Source organism: Pteronotus mesoamericanus, unplaced genomic scaffold, assembly GCF_021234165.1.
Source record: "Pteronotus mesoamericanus isolate MK-2021 breed Mesoamerican mustached bat unplaced genomic scaffold, CSHL_Meso_final contig_73, whole genome shotgun sequence".
Lineage (NCBI taxonomy): Eukaryota > Metazoa > Chordata > Mammalia > Chiroptera > Mormoopidae > Pteronotus > Pteronotus mesoamericanus.
Window position 1 is genome coordinate 16,910,495 of NW_026555245.1, and position 24,495 is coordinate 16,934,989.

The 24,495-nt window shown below is 40.2% G+C and overlaps 1 protein-coding gene across 1 annotated transcript in view; it reads right to left on the reverse strand.

Annotated features, from left to right (window-relative positions):
• The window catches only part of PGM5 (phosphoglucomutase 5), a 168,894-nt gene that overhangs the window by 51,472 nt on the left and 92,927 nt on the right, over window positions 1–24,495 (reverse strand). The window contains exons 7-8 of the mRNA XM_054583054.1: window positions 21,499–21,614; window positions 2,178–2,313 (exon numbers count right to left, since the gene is read on the reverse strand). Coding sequence (XP_054439029.1) covers window positions 2,178–2,313; window positions 21,499–21,614 — 252 coding nt within the window. The remainder of the gene's footprint in view (window positions 1–2,177; window positions 2,314–21,498; window positions 21,615–24,495) is intronic.

Genomic DNA, 24,495 nt, shown 5'->3' on the forward strand with positions numbered 1-24,495 from the left:
AAATGGAAAAATGCTGATACTTCTTCCAAGTTTCCAAGTTCCAACAAAACAAGAGAGAACTCAGAAAATTCTTTCTCATCAGTGTATGCATTCGGAGCCCAGATTCTCTTTAAACGTAGTCTTTTGGGGAAAGTAAAGACCCAGCCACGTAGAAAGGGGTCGGATGATGGGAAAAGGGAGTCTAGTAGGAGATAAAGAAGCACTGAAAGTGACTGAGAAACTGAGAACACCCACTAATGTAACAGGTCACATTCGGTCTGTGGCTGAAGCCATTAGACCAGCCTGCCCAAATGTTCATCTTCCTACACAAGCAGGTCCTGGCACTACCTTCCCCTTGCTACAACCCCCTCTGATGACCAACACCACCAACACCAACATGTTCAAGGGAAGAAACCTTGAAATGGAGAACTTCTGGGGTCCACTCATGTAAGGAAAATCATCTGGGTTCTCAGATACCACTTCAGGCCCCATGTTAGCTAAATCAAATTTGTTTCATTATTTCCTCTCCACTAAAAAAGTAGGCTAGAAATAATTTTATTTCACAAGCACCTTTTAATCTGCATTTGCTGGAGGCTGAAGAAAATGCCATTCTACCTTTCTCTCCTCCCCCTTATCTCTGTGATCTTTTGGACAGAAATCTGAAACATGAAACAATGTCCAAGAAGAATTCAAATCTCCTCTGCATTATATTCTCTAATATGGTATTTGTTATGAAAAAAGTAATTATCATGCAAGCTATTGGCCACAAAAAGTGAACTATATTATAAATACACTTATCATAACACCACGTCTTCAAAACACTGACAGAAAGCTAGACAGCCATTCCACAAATTATGAGCAGCACATCCCTGAGTCAGAGTGATCTCATTAAGCCAGACATTAGCAATCAATATATTTTATCAGGTTGGATTTTTAAAAACAACTTTATTCAATGGAAGGATTTGCTGTGCCAGTTAGCCCCTTTTTCAGTATGCCAAAAAAGCCCACAAGAAGCAGGATTTTTTTTGGCACTCATTAGAAATACTAGTGGGTCAAACAAGTTCCCACCTGCTCTGAGAGTCCTTATTCTATGATACAGTGCATAACTGGAGGTAGTTTGCAGGAAACCACATCCTCAGCCTTCTTGAGTGAACAGGCACCAAGAATATTACGGTGCTGTTGACATTTGCCAGACCATTGCAGTCTCTTTCATTTTAATGATTACAATCACAGGCTCCCTTATTCTGATATTTATCTAAGTAAATGACCTCTTAAGAAACAATCACCTTATAAGGGAAATCTAAAGCTTTCTTTCTGTCCTCAAGCTCTTGAAACACAACCAAACATCTAAAGTAGTTAACTATTTATAAGCAAAGCAAATGAGCCACAATCTGCTTTTAATATACAGAGAGCCTCTAAGACTATCCAAGGATTCCCTTGCCCCAGTCCCGTATTCCTTCCTGACATCCTTTCCTACCACTGTTCCCCTAAACCATGGCTTGGTACTAGGGACATACACCTAGCAGGCAACCACACAGCCAGAAGACTCTGTCCCCTCACTTACTTCAACAACAGGAAAGTGGTAGAGATCCCCCCACCCTAAGCTCATTGCCACTGACCTTTTCCCTTCCTCCTTCCTAGGGTAATAGTTCCCTTTTCTGTACCTCCTTTTATGGGGGTAAACTTTAGCAAACTCTGGGGCTTCTGAATCATGTAGCCCTGTCAGACAGCACCAGCTCAGCCACCTTGGGCATGGTCTGGACCATTAGTGGGGAGGCAAGACAAATGTGGGGAGAGGATTACAAAAGTACCCTGACCTGTCACAGCTTCTGTCTCTGCCCCTCTTTCTAGATAACTATGGGTGGAGAACCAACAAGAAAAGCCCCTGGTTTGATTGCACAGCCCTACAAAAACCAAAGAACCTCTCAAGGCTCTGCAGTTCAGATCCCCCCCTTGAGATGGCTGCCCACCATATAGGCACAGAGGGATGTGGCTGGGAGAGGGGAAATGCGTGCGCTCCTGTTTGGAAGTCCTTGACACCATCCCCAACCACTGATCAGCGATTAACCAGCTTCGTCCTCTGTGCCTCAGATCCTCCTGAAAGATGCCTCCTTCTCAAGATTCTAGTCCACCAGCTTTACAAACCTTCTCTAGCAGTAATACCCCAGGATCCATACAGAGACCTTCGCTCTTCTCACCTGCAATAGTAGTGACGGCCAAATTTGGCCCAGTGATCCCGGACAATTTCCTCCACACTCTGCTTCCGGGCAGCGATAATGGAGAGCCAGACTAAGACAGCCCAAAGGCCATCTTTCTCCCGGAGGTGATCGGAGCCTAGGGGAGAAAGAAATATTCTGCTTAGGATTTGTTCCTGGGGAGAATTAAAAGCTAAATGAACTGCGAAGACCAGTTAGCAATTGTCGCATTGAAATGGCTAGATATATTTATTCATTGTGTTGAATATATGCCCCATAATATACTTACATTTCCAAAAACATATAACTGAAATTCAAATAACATAAGATAATATGAAATAAATAAAATAAAGTCCTGTGAATTGTTGCAAGGAGCCAAATTGACAGCACACTTGCTGAATGGTATCATTCATTCAGTGAATAGTTGGTGATTTCTACCCTACATTGGTCTAGACAGTTAGGACTCAGCAGTGATACCCATAAATCTTGAGTTCAAGTAGGTGGAGACAGGTAACTACAGAAAAGTAGACAAATTAAAGAACAAGATGCATCAAATAAGGCCAAGCACTAAGAAAATAATTAACTAGGTGATGATGCCACAGAGTGTGACAGCAGCTAAGACTGCTTTGTCTATAATATAGTTTACCTATAGTAGGGTTTAATGGTGCCCCCCCAAAGATATGTCCACCCAGAACTTGTGAATGTGATGTTATTTGGAGAAACAGTCTTATAAATATAATTAAGTTAAGGACCTTAGAGGAAATCATCCTGAATTACCCAAGTGGGTTCTAAATCCAATGACAATTATTCTTAGAAGAGGAGGAGACACAGACAGAAGGCACAGAGATAGGCCAAGACAGGGGTTATGCTGTCACAAGCTAAAGAATGCACGAAGCCACCAGAAATTGAAAGAGGCCAGGACAACTTCTTCCCTAGGGTCTTCAGAGGGAGCACGGCCCTACCAACACCTCGATTTGGGACCTCTGGCCTCCAGAACTATGAGAGAATAATACATTTCTGTTGTTTTAAGCCACCCATTTCGTGGTAATTATTCTGGAATCCTTAGGAAACTAGTATAGGTAGTTAGGGTCAGCGCCTCTGAAGGGATGACATCTGAGCTCATGCCTGGGAAGTCAGCCATGCCATGGCCTCAGGACAAAGCATTCCAAGCAGAGGGACAGCAACCATGACATCCTTAAAGCAGAAATAAACGGCGAAGCTTATCCCTACAGCTATTTCCATAGAAAGAGATGCAGTTCACATTGTGGCATTCATATGAATGAGTGCAGTCTAAACAGGTAGCTCCCTGTACAAAAAGAACCCAGAAGTATGTGTTGCAGGCTCATTTAAGTATCTGTGTATTGGCCAATTATAAGCTCTCTCTGATGTGAATAAAGCCGTGAATACAAAGGAATACGCTATAGTGTGGAAACATAGTATAATGGGGAGGCATGGGGAAGGCTCTGGAATTAGGGTTTTAAACCAAACTCTGCTGCTTCCCAGGTATGAGGAGTTATTGCAAAGATGATAATCTTTCTGAGCCCCAACTTCTCATCTGTAAAATGGGGACACCATAACCAAGCTTGTGGGGTTGCCATATCAATATAATCACGTTCAGAGGACAGGCTCTTGAGTCAAAGTGTTCATGTTCCAATTCTGGCTAAGCTACTTGCCTTTCTGTGACTTGCTGTCCTCACCTGCAACGTAGGGACCATAATAGCCTCTACCCCACGGGGCTACCGTCGGGATGAAGTGACTAAGTATATACCTAGGTATTTAGAACAGTGACTGGGATGTCACAAGTAGTTGCTATTGCTGTTGATCTTGTTGTTGGCAATTCACATAAAGCACCAATATGGTGCTGATTCCTCAATACACACTTTGATGCAAATTGGTCTCAATTATTCATACAATTTTATCCTCTGTCCCTAACAATAGCAATATCTTAGGAAGGAAACTGGGACCAGGGGAAGTGGACCATTTCTTCTTGCAACAGAGCAATCAGAGTAGACAACAGTTCTCTTGGGTTCCAGGGCTATGAAACATACAGAGAAAAAAGAAAACCTGATGTCACAGAGCTGTTTAAACCCTGCAAAGGCTGGAACAATGCCTTAGTTAAGTTAAGCACCTTTGATAACGTCTCAATGAAGCTTACCCTTCCTGTTACAATTAGTGTTAAATGTTAAATGTTTTTCCTCAAAAAGGAAAACATACAACCTTGAGTGGGCAGTGGAGACAGTTAAGAGAGAAAAAGGATATCTTTAGTTCTCCCTACACACTGATCATTGTCTGCTGATGACAGGCCACATGTCTCGTTAAGAGGACTCTGGGTTTTAATCATCACACCATGGAATGACTCTAGGCTCATTCAGTGAACACATTGCTACAAAAATGGAAGAAGTTTGGAAGACGCTGGGTTAGCTCCATGGCCAAATACAAAAAAAAAAAAAAAAAAAAAAATCTAAGAAACTCTGTCCAGTGGAATAATTTTAAAACCTTTTGTCCTTTTATAGCTGAACAATCACTTTTCTTCACTGGTAAGAGAAAAATACCCTTTTGTTCTAAAACATGGGCTTTGCATACCTTGCATCTCCAGCTGGATTACATTACCTGGAAATACAATGATTAGATGCTATTAACTGTGAGATAAGATGTCAAAATTTAGTGGTGAAGACATCAAGTTCTTTTAGCAGGATTTTTTTTTTTTTAAAGCCACAACCATTTGTAGCCAACTGCATAGTAGATTGTGAGTTGGCTTGGATATACTTGCTTACAAGTATACATTTGCCAAGATTCCTAAGGGGCCAATGATCAAGTAAAATTAACTGTGCTCTTTACAGCTCCTTGAGGTGGGAATGGAGACATTGATGATGTTGCAAATACACAGATGTTTCCCCTGGATTCCCACAGTGCACTTTGGAGGGGCTATACACCACACCGTTAACAATGGCTGTCTCTGAAGTGGCAGAATCACAGGTGTTTTTCTTCTGCTGCCTCCGTATTTCCACAATAAACATGTATTATTTTCATAATAAGAAAAATAAAATTTTAAGTCATCAATAGTATAGAAATTCACATTTAAAAACATGAATTCCATTTACCAAGAGCTGGTTGGTGCATTAAAAGGATCAATACCACTTATGATAAACTGAACCTGTTGACCCCATTTCTTAGATTGAACAACTTTTTAGAGTTGTTCCAATAATGATTGGATAGCTTTTTAGAGCATAGAGATTGACTGATCCCTCCCCTCCTTGCGGGGCTCACAGGTCTTAGATTAGGATCAGGGATGTTCTGTAAGGCTTCAGAAAGTCAGGATGGGGAAGGAAGAAGGGCCACACCTGAGCTGTCAATGTTGGCCTTTGGGGAAGCTGGGCTTGGAGGAAGGGTCTGCTTGTCTCACAGAGGGACCCCCGCAGTGAGGACAAAGCCTCAGATTCATATCAAAAGCCCCCACAGACATTTCTACTGTTGCTGACCCCGTGTGGAGAGGGGGTTCACTCAGCCTGTATTTCACCCCATTTTTTCCCAGGCAAAATCCCAGCATTCTGTGAACAGTTAGAGTTGTTTGGGGAAAAAAACAAGTAAGATATTTCTTAACTTCCTCACTTCACATACTCACATCTGCTCTGTCTTTAAAACATGAGATCCCAGAAATAAACTTTTCTCCTGTAGCATTTATCCACATTATTACCAGTAAAATTTTTAAAAGACTATTTTTTAAAGCAGTTTTAGCTCCAAAGCAAAATTGAACAAAAAGTACAAGGAGTTAACATATATTTCCTGTCCCCAGGCAAATACTACCACCTCCACTATCAATGTCCCCCACTAGAGTGGGACATCTGTCATAACTGATGAACCAACACTGACACATCATTATCACCACAAGTCCATGGTTGACATACATTACAGTTCTCTCTTGCTGTTGAACAGTCTATGGGTTTTGACAAATGCGTAATGATATGTATTCATTATTAGAGTACAGAGAACAGTTTTACTGCTCTAAAAATCTTCTGTGTCTGGACTGTTCTTGTCTCTCTTTCTCCTAGCCCCTGGCAACCACTAATCTTTCTACCATTCCTCATAGTTTTGCCTTTTCCAATTATCATATAGTTTAATTCATACCATATGGAGTCTTTTCAGTTTCACGTCTTTCGCTTAGACGTATGCATTTAAAGTTCCTCCATGAATTTTTATGGCTTCATAGCTCATTTCTTTTTAGCACTGAATAACATCAGTATAATTTTTGAAGCTTGCTTCTTCTGGATTCCTGGCTGGTGGCGCAGCCAGAGCTCACCACCTGGCTGAGGACACTGCAAGGAGCTTTGACTTCTGTTCCCAAAGCCTGTAAGTACCACTCTCCTTACCTTCCTCCATCCTGGCCAGCTCTGCCTGAGGCTGAACAGCATAGAGAAGCAGCTGTCCCCACCCCGATACCAGAAGGAAGGTGCTCAGCTCTTGCCTGACATGACTACAGCAAAAATGGGTACAAAAAAAGAGGGACTATTTTTTTCTCATTAGAAAGATCCTTGTTTCCCCTTCTCCCAAATTAGACTTGGAATTCCCTCAAGCTTTAAAACCGTTATTGCTTTGAGCTGGGCAGTACACACCAGTAAGTAGCGTGACCTCACAAAAGAAAAGGGGGAAAATAAAGAGTCCTCCATAGTGTCAGTCATCCATTTGAATTTTCTTCAAATGGAAGGCCCCGCGCGGGCAAATCAGCTCCATCAAACATCATACAGGTTATGAACAGGTCAAGTTGTCCCAGCAGACACGCAGATCAGGAAAGTCTGAATCAGTCGATTAGGAAAATATAAATCATTTTGCACTTGCTGTCGACTCCAAGCTGGAACGCAGGTTGGTGATTCTCAGCTTAGGCTGCACATTAGAATCACCTAAAGAATTTATTAAAAGACACCAATAGCTCAGCAGGAGACCCAGGCATCAGTATTTTTTTTTAAGTTACTTGGGCGATTCTCATAGGCAACCAGGGTTGAAAGCCAATGCTTTATAAGAAGAGCACCCAAAATAGTCCCGTACTGGGGGCAGATTGCCTAGGGGTAGTGAATTACACCTCTTCCTCTTTTCATTCACATTTGATGTTAAAGAAAAGTAGACACTGTCCCTAGTTCAGCAGATGTCACTGGCCTTGCTGAGGCAGGTGGGGGAGGCTCTTGCTGGAGTCAGCTTCAGTATGCTGGTTTCTCCCTCCCCTTTTTGTGTGGAAAACTTGTGAGGGTTTTGCCAGTTTGGGGGTAACCAGCTCACCCTGAGATCAGGGACTCTCCTAATTTTAGCAGTCAGCATCCCACATCCCCGGAAGCCCCCAGTCCAGGGACAACAGGGTGGTCGGTCACTCACTCACTCAAAGGGGTTCCTGGTGGTTTTGAGGAGATAGGCGCATTCAGCACAAACCTTAGCACATGCATTTCCTGGAGCCAGAAATGACAGGAAATATAGATACAAAACTTGCTCTTGAAGCAGAATTGCAACACAAGATAAATTCCATTCTTAGAAGAGTAACAGCAAAGCACCAGGCACTGAACCTAGTATTTTAAATGTTTATTATATAACTTTCAGAGCTTGATAGCTCCTTTGTACAGATAAGAGGTTAAGGTTAGGTCATGCGTGTCAAGTTGCACAGTGTCTAAGTGGTAAGAAGAAGACTCACACCTGGGCAGTTTGGCACAGACACCTATGCCCTTCCCTGCTATGACAATAGCCTGGTAATGACAGTGGGCCTCAGATGTTGCAATGAAGCAGGTAACATGCCCTGCATGGTTGGAGCTGGGGCAGCCCTTCTGTCTATTCAGATAATAAATTTGCGCTTCGTTCTTCTCTCACTAGACATGCAGGAAAGTTGCCAAATTTCCCTTTACTTCTCCTTTCATATCAGTTTACCTTTTTCATTTGCAAATCAAGTTTTCATTAAGTTTGCAGTGGAACTCTTCCCATCATCTGTTTATTCACTCAAGACAAGTGTTTATTTAAAAAAAAAATAGTGGAATTATGAGGGAAAAACCGGGAGACACATCTTGCAGGGGAATCTGAGATTGGAGAACATGATACAGAATTGAGACAGGTATTTTTTTCTATGTCTCAAACCACTTAAGTTGGCCAAAAAGCAAGACTCATGGAAAAATTGTCACTTTTCTATGCATAAAAATAAGTGCTTTCAAAAAAAATAAATGCGCTAATATTTTCACCAATTGGAGAACAAATCTATGCTGCATACAGGCAGGTCAGAGCTAGCTGTCAGCACAGAAAGGTTTTACTGCTCAAAAAGGCAGCAACTGCCAGAGGGAGCTAATCCTCTGCTGTGGGCAACACAGTGCCTCCCCATAATAAGACTATGTAACAATAAATTTGATGATAATTGTGAGAACAATGGTGGTAATAATTAATAATAATAATGCCTGGCACAAAACTGCTGCACCACTCCTGGCTAATATCCTGGGCATAGCAACACCCTGTAAGCTCCGTGAGAGAGGGTCTATATCTGAAATTACTTGTTGCTCTATCCTGACCCTGGCTCATAGGACATGTGCAGCAAGTGCTTGTTGAATGAACGAGTGAAACTCCAGTATGAACGTTGATATAATTCACGAGATTCACACCTCACTAAAAGCAGCTAGCTAGAAGCACCGTGGAATGTTACATTAGACAAAACTTTACAAATCATTCCACTAATGAAGAAACCGAGGCCCAGAGAAGTTGAAGCAGTCTTTGTAAGGAAGTTCAATCAACCTCGAAGAGGGGAAGTCAGGGTTAGGGTGAGGTCTGTCAATTCCTGGTGCTGGGCAGTGTACATGACACCAGTCTCCCAAGTCCCTTTGCATTCTTCCCATCCTCATCTACTTGAAGAACCAGATGGGAGAAAATGACCCCCCAGCATTTTCTTAAAACAGAGGCAGCAGGGTACTGTGGAGCCAGTGATATTAAGTTTGAATCCTGGCTCTGCCAATGTGGTCTTGCCAGTGGCTTGACCTCCCTCAGTTAAGCTTCAGTTACTTCATCTGTAAAAGGAGGGTCAGTATGGTCCATTGCTGAAAAGTCTCAGTAACATGGTATACAGGAGGCCCTAAGCATTGTATCTGTTACTTAGGAGCTACCCAATAAATAGTACGTATTAGCACCATTTCATTAGCGCATGTCCTGAGGCGGTCAAGCCATCCATCCCAGAGGAGGGGAAAACCTCACAATATTTTGGCCAGCCAGCTGATACACTTCTCTCACCTGACCATACCAGCACAGGAAGGTAAGGGACAGTGGGATCTCCTAACTCATACATCCTCTCTTGTTTCTTGTCACCACTGCTGATGGGAACAACACCATTCTCTGAGAATTCTTCCTTGACAGGACATAACAGTGCAAGAAATCTCTCCAGTGGGTTTAAGGTCCTCACCACAAGACTGCAGATCGTTCTGGGGGCCACCTAAAAACTATCATCAGAGAGCAGGTAGAAAAACCTCAAAGCACAATTTCAGGGATTGTGTCTTAAACACCAAGGGATGGGCTCCATTGTTAAAAGTCCGTTGACAGACACTAAAAAGACACAGTCTGTTTGGAATTCTTCAATCTGTGGCTAAGGGCCATGGCTTCCCAGGATTCCCAGTCCCAGAATGCACGCACTGCAAAGTGTGGACACAGCCTCAGAGGCCCCCTTCCTTTGCTTCTGTTCCACACTTAGGTGTCACATAACACCCCCTCCTACCACTTTTCATCAGCTTGGAGAATGAATTGAAGGGTCAATGGAACTGGAACCATGGAGACCCCAAGGAAAGGATCTTAGGTGATGAAGATATTTTTCTCACTGGAGGAGGGAGCTCTGTTTCCCAGGGTTGATAACTTGTAGAGGGTCCAGAAGGGAGTTTCAGTTTCCAGACTTTGCAGGGAGGCACTTGGGGACGTCAATCACAGCACCTCGGTGCTCTGGCCCAGCCGGGATTGAGTTGCACATGTGCGCACAGCCTGTTTCAACCAGCCCAGCAGCGACTCTGCTCTCTTTAGCACTGATGCTGCTTCCTCGCATCACATCTGCTACCCAGCCAAATTTACACCAACTGGCCACAAACAAAAGAAATGTGGTAGGACCTCAACAATCTGAAATTCACAAATATAAGGGCCTCTTTCTCTAGAGATTTAGACAGATATTGAAACAGCCAAATGTGAAGTTCATGATAATTAAGATAGGGAATGGACTAAAGTTTTCCTTTATTTTGACTTTTTGAAAATATACAATATGTAATAAAACAATTGTATAAATAAGACACAGCTAAACTTATTCAAAATTTGTTCAACAGCACTATTGTGAACCTAATCTTGTTAGGTTGTACATAGTGTATGGGCAAAATATAAATAAAGGAAGAGGCGTGGCCCTGAAATTGTTATAAACTATATAATTATTAGGGGAAATAAAAATTCCTTCACAAAACAACCAGAGAGTAAGTTAATTATATAAACCAGAAGACAATAGAGCAGAGAAAATCTATGCTAAATGCCATAACAATTTAGTATATACAAAAATCACTAAAGCTGGAACCTAGCCCACTGCTGAACATGGCTATTTACAAGTAATTGCCAACAACCCTCACACAGGAAATAATCAAGTTAATTAAACAAATTACAAATACTTAACAGTATTTGAAATTTAAAATCTGTTCATTAACTCAGCCTTGTGGAAGGAGTCTTCCTAGAAGTGCTTTGTTAGCTACATGATGATTGAAAATATCAAAACTTTATTTTAAAATTTTATGTGATCCTGATTTTACCGTAATTTGTAACATCCATCCTCATCCCCTTCCAGCTGGTATATATTTGTGTGGTTTTGTTTTTATGAACACTCCCAAATGTTGGGATACCCTCATGCCTGGATCTCCAGAAATATATTCACTCAGAATGATAAAAATATAACTACTAATAATGCAAAGAAGAAATACCAAAATGGAAAGTCTTTGTTTCTTCTTTCCTTCTATATTTTCATTCATCCACCCTCCATCTCTCATTCCAGCCTTCCTTCTGCTCTTCTTTTCCTTCCTTCCTTCCTTTCCTTCCTTCCTTCCATCCTTCCATCCTTCCATCCATCCTGCCAACACTCAAAGCCTGTCATTTATCCAGGAAAGAGAGCTGAACGAGACAGACATGGCCCCTGTCCTCAGCGCACCTTCAGTTTCTGCATGGCAAGCAGAGAGGCCCAGCAAATCTTAAAAGACTAGAAAGGTGCTTGGGATTTCCTGTGACATGGAATACCCACATACTCTGGGCCTTTACCTTCTGCACTCGAGACTGGGCAGATATAAACAAGAGCCAACTTCAAGAGCACCAGGCTATACTCCAGAGTTCACAGTGGAAAAGTTGGTACTACAATGATGGACAAGTCACCCTGGTGCCAGAAAACCTGGATTCAATTCCAAGTTTCCTGAAAGAGATGAATGTATACAAAAGGCTTAGCAGTACCTCAGCACGTTCTAGTGCTCATTTTAAAATATCATTATTATTATTTTGAAAAACTCAACAGAGAGCAGTCTCTTACAAACAATAAAAATTGTTTCAGTGTCTGATTTTACTTTGTGAATTCGTATAGCTATGGATATCAGCTTTTTTACAAAAACATAATAAAAACAATAGTAATACTCAAGATGGGGGTCAACCTTGGAACTTTTCCAGGTGTTCACAACCAGAGCAATTCTTCAGTGTTACCTGTAAAGGGACACACTCTGGTCTGTGATAATTCATACACTCCCCAAATTGTAGGACTGAATGTAATGATGGAAACCAGGAGCACATCATCAGCAAATGACAAAAAACTTCAGTTTTTGGTTTAGATCTTAGTTTTAGCATTTTAGTACACCCCTTTCTTTATATGGAACAAGTCCAGATTTCTATAAAATCAGAAGTTAGAAAAGTAGCCAAAATGCCATTACGGTCAACAGTTTTCGTCCATTGAAATGGGGGGATTTATAAAAGGTTCTCCTTTCTCTCTGGAAAGCAGTTTTCCAGGGCCCTTCCCAGGAGCTGGGTGAATACCTGGCTGTAGCACAAAAGATGATTTGGCTTCTTTAATGCCCTTGGCTCTGTGACAATAAACACTGGTTTCCCACTGTCTGGGGACTGGACCTCTCCATGGGAGAGGAAGCTCAACTGTGACCCATCCTATCACCAGCTCATTGCCTTGGAAAGTTCTGGGTGCTCAAGAAGCCAGCAAGGGAAATTTCTACCCAGGATTCTGCTCATCTTGGACAAAATGCTTGGCATTCTAGAGCATGAGGTGGGTTCATAATTTCAGGCTTTCCTGGCACTAAATTATGCGTTTCTAGTTGGTACACAGCCCCACGCCTCAGGGACACTGAAGAAGGCCTCCAGTGGAAGAAGTCTGATAAAATTTTAGAAGCATCTTCCTCCCCAGTCTCAGCTCTAAAGCCTTTTCACTTCTCCACTTTCTCTCCCTTAATTAGATAAATTACTTGATTCTGAAAACTCTACCCCAAAGTAAAAAGGATGCTCCTGTGATCAGCTGACTTTTAGAGGTTGGAAGCGAAGGTCAGAGAGGCCACATGACTTGTTCAGAAGTGGCAGGTAAGGGTCTTGAATATAGTCATCAGCCTCGCATTCCTGGGCCTCTAGACTTCCTGGAGCACACGTAATGTAGCATCTCAGGCACACTCTTCCTACCATGCCTAATGGAAAACAAAAATACCGATTTTCAATAGAGCAGTGCTTTCTACTCCTGACTGCACACCAGAATTATACAAGGATACTTATTTAGAGCGCAGATTCTCAGACCCCACTCTGCCAGGAATTCCACGTATTGGTAGGATAGAAAATCCGTACTTTCAGCAAGTTTTCCAGGTAATTCTGACGCAACCAGCCCATGCCTCTCCAAGAAATGGAATTAATAAAGCCAAGGATAAGAGCAGAATGAAGCCGCTTTCTCCTTCCAGGAGTTAGTGGTCCACTTTCTCAGGCCTTCTAATAGCCATTTACTGTTGAGTGCTAGAGAGATGGAATGAGTCATTGTTTTCACCAGAAAGGCTGATCAGCACAGTGGAAAGTGACATGCACCATATGGGAGGAGACCTGCCTTTTAGTTCAACTGTACTTAAATTCGAGCAGAGGCCTTTTCCAGACACCAGGGCCCTGGGTGAAGCACTTAATCACTTCTTGGGCTCAGAAGCCTCATGTGTCATATCATTCAGTGTCATCTGAACCTGAATAACAGTGGAGGAAGCAATTCCTTTGGGGCTGTTCTATACATTGAAAAATCTCTTGTGTTCCTTAAAAGGAAAATGATAGACAAACATGACAATGAGAAACATTAAACTTCCCTTTTAGTCCAGCCTACATGTTGGAACCAGCGTAACTGTCTGAAAGCAAAGCTTGCTGAAGAGTGTGAGCAAGCTTCCTTCCTGTGCACGCTGTGGTTTCCTATTTCCACTTGAGTCAAATCCCAGCATCTAAGCTGGGCAAGCAAAGGGCTTCAGAAACCAGCTTCTCCTTGCTCACATTTCCAGTCCTGTTTCTTGATACTCCCTTCTCCACCCTACCCTATATGTCAGAGGTGAGCAAATTTCAGTCCATAGAACAAATATGGACTTAGGCCTATTAGTGTAAAATTTTTTCAGAACACAGCATACTCATATGTTGCTGTGCCACGGTGGCAGAGCTGAGTAACTGTGAAAGAGACCGTATGTAGCCTCTTAGCCTGCAAAATCTAAAATACTTACTATCTGCCACTTTACAGAAAAAGCTTGCCAACATTTCTGGCTATGATTAAAAATAAATAAATTTTACAAGGAGAGCTAGTATTGACATAGACACCTGTGTGCATGTTTATATGTACATGGTTCTCAAAGTAACATTTACTTTTACTGAATGCAATGCATTCTCATTTCTAGTCCATTAAATTTTTTTAAGCTGTTCATGACATGACACTAACCTCATTTCCCTAAATGAGTCTTGATTTATGCATATATTTGGAAAACACTGCTCTAGACAAACTGAACTACTGGCTACTCGCAACACATGGCCCCCTGCCTCCCCACCACTGTTCCTTTCTTGACATTGAGCCCTCCATCTGACAAGTCCCTGTCCTTTCATCCCTGTGTGTACAGATCCTTTCCATTCTTTAAGAACTAGCCCAACTCCATCCCTTCTATGAAATGGGCTTTGAACTTCCAATCCCAAAGCATTTCCTCCTTTTCTTATCTCCCACAGTGTTTTGCCTATTCCTCGATCGGAAACTTAAAAGTTTCTGCTTTGTGTAATAGCCATCTGTGCATCTTTCTAATTATGTACCCTGAAGATCTTGAGTTTTATAAGGACATGACCTTAAGGATTTTGTATTCTATATATCATATAATTCAGTGCCTCATACAATGTAAGTACTTAGCAAATGTTTGTTAAGTTGAAGTATGCAAATATTTGTTACTAAGGGTATAATCAGGTTTACACATGTAATATTTTATTCTTTAATTTTAAAGACTATAATTACATGGTAGATTGTAAGTACTCAATAAATGCTGATAAAGGCAAAGCAGAAGAGGAAGGATAACCTGGGCTTACTAGTTTTCTTTATAGTTGCTATGTTTATGTTAGTTTAATAACCAGGAGACAGAATTATTGTAACAATATATACTCTGGGATTTTTTTTTTTGAGTCAGTCAGTGGTTCATACACAAAGAATACTGAAGAGGAAGGAAGCTGTTCACTTTGTTAGGACTTAGCAGAGGAAGGGTGTAACAGTCTGCCCTAAGCAGAGCTGCCATCCACGCATTCTGAGTTCAAACAGTGGTTCTTGAGAGGCCTCAATACGGCTGCTCTTCTTCCGAGGAAACAAAGATGAGACCATCCCTCCTCTACCAGTAACAGTAATGCTGCTATGGTTTGACTGATTTTGGTAACAGGATAAAATTCCCCAGGAGGAAATTTCTTCAGGAACCTGAACATAGCTGAAATGTTGTCAACATTTAGTTTGATATCAACAAATCAATCATAGTATTTTATTACATTCTTAGAATAAAGGAGAAAAACATATTAATATCTTACTATATTCTGAAAGGGTGCCTGATAAATCCAACAGCCATTTCTAATAAGATTCTAAATAAAATTAGAATAGGAAAAATATCTATGCATATATGATAAAGATTTTACCAATATTAAAAACCAGTCATACTAAATAGTATAATATTGCATCCATTTTGACTAAAATCATGACCTATTACAATTATTATTTAATATTATCTTGACTATTGTAGCTAAGACAATAAAGATATTAAAATACAATAAAATTAAAATATGAAAAATATAAAAAATAAAATACAAAAGTATTTATAAATATTATAAAACAAAAAATTAGTAATAGTTATATAATTATATTCCTAAGGAAAAAGTTCTAAGAGAAGGTAGAGTTTCTAGAAAAGAAAATGCTAAAATTAATAATGAGATGTGCTAAGGTAGTTGAAAACCAGAGAAAAGGCATATGCTAAGCAATAGCTTCCCTTGTATAAGCACTAGACAAATTAGAAAGGAAAATGAGGACATCGACATTAAAATCAAAGCAGTTAAAAGCTCTATAGAATATATGACCCAGTTTCTTCAATGAGTAAGTTTGAGAGACAAAATGTGGAGAAAAACATGCAGATTAACAGCGACCAGAGTGGGGACGGGGATGACGGGGAAGAAGAGGAAGGGCCGTCACGGGAGCAGGTACGAAGGGCCCACAGACGAGGACGACGGGTGGGGGGTGGGGGCGGGGATAGGGTGCGGGCGGTGGCAGGGCAGGGGAGAGCAATGGGGGGAAATGGGGACAGCTGGAACTGAACAACAATAAATTTTTTTCATAAATAAATAAAATTTTTAAAAAAGAGACTTAAGAAATATCAACCAGTGATAATGTAAGACCTTTTGGATCCTAGCCGCGGGGCGGGGGGGACACACGACTATTAAGTTGTGGAAAGTGGGGAGGCTAGGAGACATTATTAAGATATTACTTTCGCAGTTTCACTTCTATACTTGTTTAGGATATGAAAATCTGCAAGAGAATGTCACTCCCAGTAATAATAAAAGGCCTGGCAACCTGCAAAATCATAAATTTTCTTGAACTCATTAGAGATCCAAAATCACAAGGCAATAAAGTAAAGTGAATTACAGAGTGATGAGCCCCTCCAAGGAGAGACAAGACACAGAACAGTCTCACTTTTGGCAGAGCACAGGAGAAAGGGGATGCTTCCATATAAGTGAATAATAAGTCACTGGCTGCTCACAGGGGAGTTTGGAAACAAAGACTTGCTGGTGCTGGCATGCAGGAGAGGATCAGCTGCTGCTGAGAGACAAGCGTCAAGCCCTTCCCGCTCTCCAACCCTTTCTCTCATAGGACACACAAGCCTTAAGCTCGTGAATGTACGAGCTGTAAACCTTCTCATCCCAAGGGCCCAAGCAAAGATCCACTGCTACTGGAACAGGGTTGAACTAAAAACCTCTGCTCCTTAACTAAAAAACCTTCTTGGGCCAGGATTCCACACTAATACTATGAAGAGGTCTGCTGACACTGGAGTCCCTGGTGATAGAAGTGTATATTGTATCACAGATATGCAGTAACTGGGGGAAGCTAGCGATGAAACAAAAACACTGGAAAAAATCTCCTCTAGCACCCTGCCCTTGCTTTCAGTGCATAGTAAAAAATCTCCCACTCACGGAAGACTTTGAAGTCTGTGCTACACTAAAAATTGTAATAGCAACAATAAAATCCAAATCCAGCTCAACTCCTGACTAGCTTCGTTTAACTTTGTACACTCATGGCCTGACAGAAGATGTGGTGCGCTCATTTCTGTGTATAAATATTATTTGCCTGTGTCTCTACTGTTCTTACATACATACCATCTAGCATTCAATGAAAAATTGAAGAAAAAGCAAGAGTAAACCACTGCTTTATCGAGAGAGAAGTATCAAGAGAACCAGAAACTAAGATGAACCAGATATTAGAACTATCAGACAAGGAGATTAAAATAACCATGTTTAATATGTTACATGATCTAATAAAAAAGATAAGAAACACATATAAACCTATACGAGGGGGGACTCAAAAAAACCAGAATTATCTTCTGGGAGGTGGGTCCCTTATAGTACAGGCTTCCTCTGCTAGGTGAGTGTTCTAGGAACCCATCTGTATCAGTGTACCAGCTGGCGTTGTTGTGAGAGGCTGTGTTCGACTTCAGTGAATTTTTCCTGAAGATTCTTCATTTTTATTATTCCTGTTTATTCTATTACGGTTGTCCCAGTTTTTCCCCCTTTGCCCTCCTCCACATAGCTAACCCCACATCCCCACAGCCAGTCCCCACACTGTTTTCCATGTCCACGGGTCATTCATACATGTTCTTTGACTAACCCCTGCCCTTTCTTTCTACCACTCCCCTTCTGCCCACCCCCCCTTTCCGCTGGCAGCTTGTTAGTCTGTTGCCTGTTTCCATGTCTCTGGTTCTGTTTTGCTTGTTGGTTTATTTTCTTCATTAGGTTCCTCTTATAAGTGAAATGATATGGTATTTGTCTTTCATCAACTGGCTTATTTCACTTAGCATAATAGTTTCCAGATCCATCCATGCTGTTGCAAAGGATAGGAACTCCTTCTTCTTTCTTTCTGCTGCATAGTATTCAATTGTGTAAATGTACCAACGTTTTTTAATCTATTCACTTAGGCTGCTTCCAACATTTGGCTATTGTATATAGCATGGCTATGGACATAGGGCTGCATAAGTTCTTTTTAATTGTTTTGGGGTTCTTAGGTATATTCCCAGCAATGGAATCACTGGGCCAAAATGCAGTTCCATTTTTAGTCTTTTGAGAAAATATCATAGTTTTCCACAGTGGTTGCAACAGTCTGCATTCCCACCAACAGTGTACTAGGGTTTCTTTCTCTCCACATCCTTGCCAGAACTTGTTGTTTGTTGATTTATTAATGATAGCCCTTCTGATAGGTATGAGGTGATATCTCATTATGGTTTTAATTTGCATTTCTCTTATGGCTAGTGATGTTGAGCACCCTTTCATATGTCTATGGGCAATCTATATGTCCTCTTGGGAGAAGTATCTGTTCAGGTCCTTTGCTCATTTTTTAATTGGATTGTTTGCTTTCCTGGTGTTAAGTCATATGAGTTCTTTATATCTTTTGGAGATTAAACCTTTGTCTGAAGTATCATTGGCAAATATATTTTCCCATACTGTTGGTTCCATTTTCATTTTGATGATGGTTTCTTTAGCCATGTAGAGGCTTTTTAATTTGATGTAGTCCCATTTGTTTATTTTTCCTTTATTTCCCTTGCCCTAGGATATATATCAACAAAAATATTGCCACATGGGATATCTGAAATTTTATTGCTTATGTTTTCCACTAGGACTTTTATGGTATCACGACTTATATTTAAGTCTCTTATTCATTCCCTGTTTATTCTGGTGTATGGTATAAATTGGTGGCCTGGCTTCATTTCTTTGCATGTACCAGTCCAGTTCTCCCAACATCATTTATTGAAGAGGCAATTTTTACACCATTGTATGCTTGTGCCCCCTCTGCCAAATATTAATTGACTATAGAGACATGGGTTTATTTCTGGGCTATCTTTTCTATTCCATTGATCTATGTGTCTGTTCTTATGCCAGTACCAGACTGTTTTGATTACAGTGGTCTTGTAATATAGTTTGATGTCAGGTATTGTGATCCCCCCAACTTTTTCTTTCTTTCTCAAGATTGCGGTGGCTACTTACAGCCTTTTCAAGTTCCATATAAACTTTTGAAGTATTTGTTCTAGATCTGTTAAATATGACATTGGTATTTTAATAGGAATTGTGTTGAATCTGTAGATTGCTTTAGGTAGTATGGGCATTTTAATAATGTTAATTTTTCCAATCCATGAACAGGGTACATGCTTCCATTATTTGTATCTTCCTCAGTCTCTTTCTTCAGTGTTCTATAGTTTTCTGAGTACAGGACTTTTACCTCCTGGGTTAAATTTATTCCTAGGAACTTTATTTTCTTGTTGTTGCTACACTGAATGAGATTGTTTTCTTAGTTTCTCTTTCTGATAGTTCATTGTTGGTATTCAAAAATAGCATCAGTTTTTGAATATTGACTTTGTATCCTGCTATTTTGCTGAATTCACTTATTAGGTTGAGTAGTTTTTCAGTAGAGCCTATAGGGTTTTCTATGTACACTATCATGTTATCTGCAAATAATGAGTTTTACTTCCTCCTCTGCAATTTGCATGACTTTCATTTCTTTTTCTTGTCTGATTGCTGTGACTAGGATCTCTAGTACTATGTTGAATAAAAGTCGTGAAAGTGGACACTCTTATCTTGTTCCTGATCTTAAGGGAAATGTTTTTAGTTTTTGCCCATTGAGTATGATGTTGGCCATAGGTTTTTGTAGGTTGAGCTATGCTCTGTCTATTCCCACTTTGCTGAGTGTTTTCTATCATAAATGGGTGGTGGATTTTATCAAATGCTTTTTCTGCATCTATTGATATGATCAGGTGATTTTTGTCTTTCATTTTGTTTATCTGATGTGTCACATTTATTGATTTGTGGATGTTGTACCATTCTTGCATCCCTGGAATAAATCCCACTAGATTATGGTATATGATCTTTTTAATGTATTGCTGGATCATGTTTGCCCATATTTTGTTGAGGATTTTATCATCTGTGTTCATTAGGGATAATGGCTTGCAATTTTCTTTCTTGTTGTGTCTTTACATGGCTTTTGGATTAGGATAATACTGGCTTCATTAAAGGTGTTTGGGAGTCTTTCCTCTTCTTGAATTTTTTGGAATAGTTTGAGGGTAGGTGCTAGTTTTTCTTTGAATGTTTGGTTGAAGATTCTTTCAAACCACTTGCCCATTTCATGATGGGCGATTTAGGAGTGCACCTGCCCACACTGCACTGAGTGTGCAGTAGTTTTTGACCAAAAATGGCATGACCCCTGTGCCACACCCCCTTTATTTACCCGATCTCATTCAGAGTGATTTTTTATTGTTTCTCTGGGTGAAAAAAAATCCTCAAAGGGAAACATTTGTCCATGTGGAAGAGGTGAACCAGTAACAGCAGAAGCACTAGAAGGCAGCAAAATCAAAAATTTAAAAACTGTTTTGAGCAGTGGAGTGTCTCAATAGGTGTACTGCATCAAATGGAGAGTACTTTGAAGGTGACTGACGTTTAAACATGTAAGAATAAATGCATAATTTTTTAAAAATAAATTACTTTTTTATGCTTCCTTTCATATAAATGACATATATAAAAATAATTTCTTCAGAGAGATGAAGCATTATTTTTAAAAAGCCAAAGAGAATTGCTATTAATAAAAACATAATATCAGAAGTGAAGAATTCCCCCAGTAAACTCATCAGTAAATTGGCCACAGCTAAGAAAAGAATCAATGACTTACAGGTATGTCAATAGAGATTATCCAAATTCAAACACAAAAGGAAAAAAAGTAAATAAAACCAAATGGAGGATATAAAAGCTCTGAAACAACATATGGTCATAATTCATCTAACATATGTGCAATTAGAGTCCAAGAAGAAGAGAAAGAGAATTGGGAAAAATATATATGAAAAGATAATGACTGAGAATTTTCTAAAATTAATGCAAGACAATAAACAAGCATCCAAGAGATCCCCAAGTAGGGTTTTTAAAAATACACAAACCTAGACATAGTATAATTTAACTGTTGAAAACAAAGGATAAAAAGAAAATATTGAAGGCAACCAGAGGAGGGAGTTGGGAGAATGTCAAAAGAGAGAAATAGAAGTAAGATTAGAGCTCACTTCTTAGAAACTAAGCAAGGGAGAAGATAATAAAGTGATGTCTTTAAAATACTGAATGAAGAAATTATTTCTTTTTTTAACATTTTAGGCATGATAATGTGGTCATATACTTTTTTCCTCAATAGCCATTATATTTAAAGATTCACTAGGGATTGCTTCCAATAATCAGGAAGGAGGGCTCCCAAGGTAGATGAGGGTAAAGATAAAGCAAGATTGGCCATGAGGTGATGATGATTGATATTAAGTGACAAGCACATGGAAATTCAATATGATAATCTCTCTACTCATGATTTTTTGAAAAAAATTTCCATAACAGCAATTTTTTAAATAAATGGAAGTTAAAAAAAGAAAAATAAATGGACAGTTGAGGTAAGGGTATTATAGCACATATCCCACCATGTGTATACCTTTCCTATTTACTTATTTGCCTCTAACTGTTCCTCCGGCCATTGATTCACACCAGAGTCACAGAGTACTATAGCCACCCCTTCCAGTAACACCAAACCAACAAAACCTACCAGTGCCAAAGCTCTCTTCTCCACACAGCGAGCACCGTCCTGAGTCCATCAGATTTGAGAAGAATCTCCATCCAGCTGGGGTCTCATATACAGGAACCTTCATTGATTTGGCCACTCTGAAAAATGAAATCCGAGGCAACAGTCAATTCACTTATCTCCTTTCCTTTCTTTTCTCAGCAAAAAAGGAAGTCTTTAGGATGTATTAATCCCACAATTAGATTTCAATACATCCTGAACAATACTGACAGTTTTTAGGATGTCAAGCCATAAGGTAGAGAATGATAAATAGCCCACTCCAATGGTTCTCAAGTTTGCTTTCCCCATAATATATGATATATTAAGTTAATGTATAGAAGATTCTCACATTTATGTTTCCCTTCTATACATGTTCCTTTAACTTTGTGGTAAGATTTAATTTGGGGATCTCAGAATTTAAATGAAGATGGTGTTTGGGTACAGACACGTTGAAATATTGTTTGACAGTATCCACTAAAGATGAATGTATACATATCCTACAAACCAGTGATTCAACTCCTAGAAATTACTAATGATATGTGACAGACACTTTGGTGCACTGTTCAGCTTCACCCTAAACACACACACACACACACACACACACACACACACATACACACACACACACACACACATTTTAGGAGTTTCAGGACTAGAACACTCATTCTACCAGCTGCTAGGAATGTTGCTGGATGACAGCTCACAAATGTGGCTCCCACTCTCTGTGAAAGAGAGCTGTCTCACTCAAATCATGCTCACTCCCCTGGTCAATCTACATCCGATGACTGGTGAATGAGGGATGCATAAAGGTCCAGCCTCCTTGCCTGTAACTGGCAAAACTCTGTAGGGCCATTTCAGCTCCATAGCCCCCCACAGGTTGGCTGAGACCTTTGTGTGACTGCATCACAGTCCAAATTCCCTCTCTGTCCAATCCTCCTTTCTCACTCCCCCACAGGTGTTGATCTTGAAGGCAACTTTGATCTTGATGGCAGAAAGAAATAAACTTTCTCTAAGCAAATCTCTCTCAGAGCTGCTTCTGGAGGAACACAGTGTGTGACATTATTCAACAGAATGTGTAAAAGATTTTCTAAAAATTATCATAGAACCATGATTCATAATAACTGAAACAACCTAAATGTCCATCAAAGTAGAATGGGCAAATAATTTGCAATATATAACACAATACCATAAATTCCACTGAGTAAACTATTGCTATGTGCGACAACTTAAATGAATCTCACAAACATTGAGTAGAAGAAACCAATAATAATAACTCACATACTGTACTGTTTCATTTAGATAAAATTCAAAAACAGCTAAAGCTAGTCAATGCTATCAAAATTCAGGCTCAATAGATCAAAGAGGTCAAGTGGTTTATTCAGGTCTTACAGAAGTAAAAGGCAAAGCTAGAATTTGAATCAGGTCTGCTTAGTTTCTGCTCATGGTTCTATTTCCCTACATCATGCTGTCTCCCCAAATGTTTTAGCATGTCAAGAGGTACCCAGATCTCAAAGCATGATGGGGGACAAACTGGTACCACAGACATTGGTCTGAAGAGTTCTAACTTTCCCACGTGTAAGCACAAAAAGGAAAAGACACCAAATGCCTGCCACGAGCAAGGTTTAGTTCTTTGAAGGACACAAGTATAGAAGATGGAGAGGAACCAGTGAGGTGTCCTGCTGGAAAAAAAAGAAGGGCCCCTGGCCAGGTAGCTCAGCTGGTTAGAGCCCCGTCTTGATATGCCAATGTGGTGTTTCAATCCCTGGTCAAGACACATACAAGAATCAACGAATAAGTGAATAAAATAAGTGGGACACAAATCGATGTTTCCCTCTCCCCCTCTCAAATCAATTAAAAATTTAAAAGAAAAAGAAAAAGAGGAAGAAAGATGCACATAGGACAGAGAACACAATGTAACAATAATTTCTTTAAGTGTGGTTTGTGGCCAGGTAGAGGGAAAAAAATAGCTAGAAACGTTTGACACAGGTAAGTAAACAGCTCCCTTTCCATAAAAATCTAAATAGAATTAATGAGCTCAGGGTCCTGAAAAACATATGGGCTAAGTCTCTTTCAAGTATGCTTTGAAAAAGAAGTGCCTTTTAAATGTTTGGGTGTTACATCAAAGGGTCTATTTTTTCTTTATTTCAATGGTCTAAGAAAGATAGACAATACGCTAACGTCCTGGTAGGACCAATGAAAACAAATCCTCCCCAAATCGTAGAGCAAAGGTAAATTTTTGGAGCCATTAATTTTATGGTCACAAGTTCAAGGAAGGAGGAATAATTCACACAGAAGCTTTCCCGGAGCAGCACATAGTAAAGCTTAGGTCAAAATTAATTTGGCAAATATGAATGCACATGATTACCAAATAGAACATGAGCAGAGGTGAGTGCAGAGGGTGTGGAGATGTATATTCTCTGGCCAAAACATTCATGTAGATTCAAAGCCAAGTTGGCAGATCTGAAGGGAGGGGAAAGGATTTCCCCAGTTCCCACCCTTCCCAATTAATCACTGTCAGGAGGTCACCAGGCTGAAGGGTGAAGGTGGATTTTAAAGGACCGGATACTTTTATAACTATGAGCCACAGTTGGAGCTATGCAACCTAAGATAACAATGTGAATAATTAAACTTCAGGATCTTGAGCATAAGTTGACTGTGTCCTAGAATCTGAAAGGAATTTCCTCTCCCTCCTCCTTCTACTAAAGTTGGGATCCATCCCAAGCAGCATTCAGCAGATAGTGTTCTCTAGACTGGGTTTCAGCAGGAGGCCCCTAGGGAGTTTCTGAAACCCTGTGGTACAAAGCTCAAAATAAAGCTGCTCATGCTGCGGGTCTGCAGCCCTCTCCTTGACTGCGGCCACTGAGTTGTGGAATAAACATAAGGACTCACTTTCTAGGAAAGACCAGAGTCTGAGGGAAAAGAAAGAAAATGAATTTGGGCTGTGATTCTCCTGCAAGTGGGAATGAGCTCTAGTAGCACCAA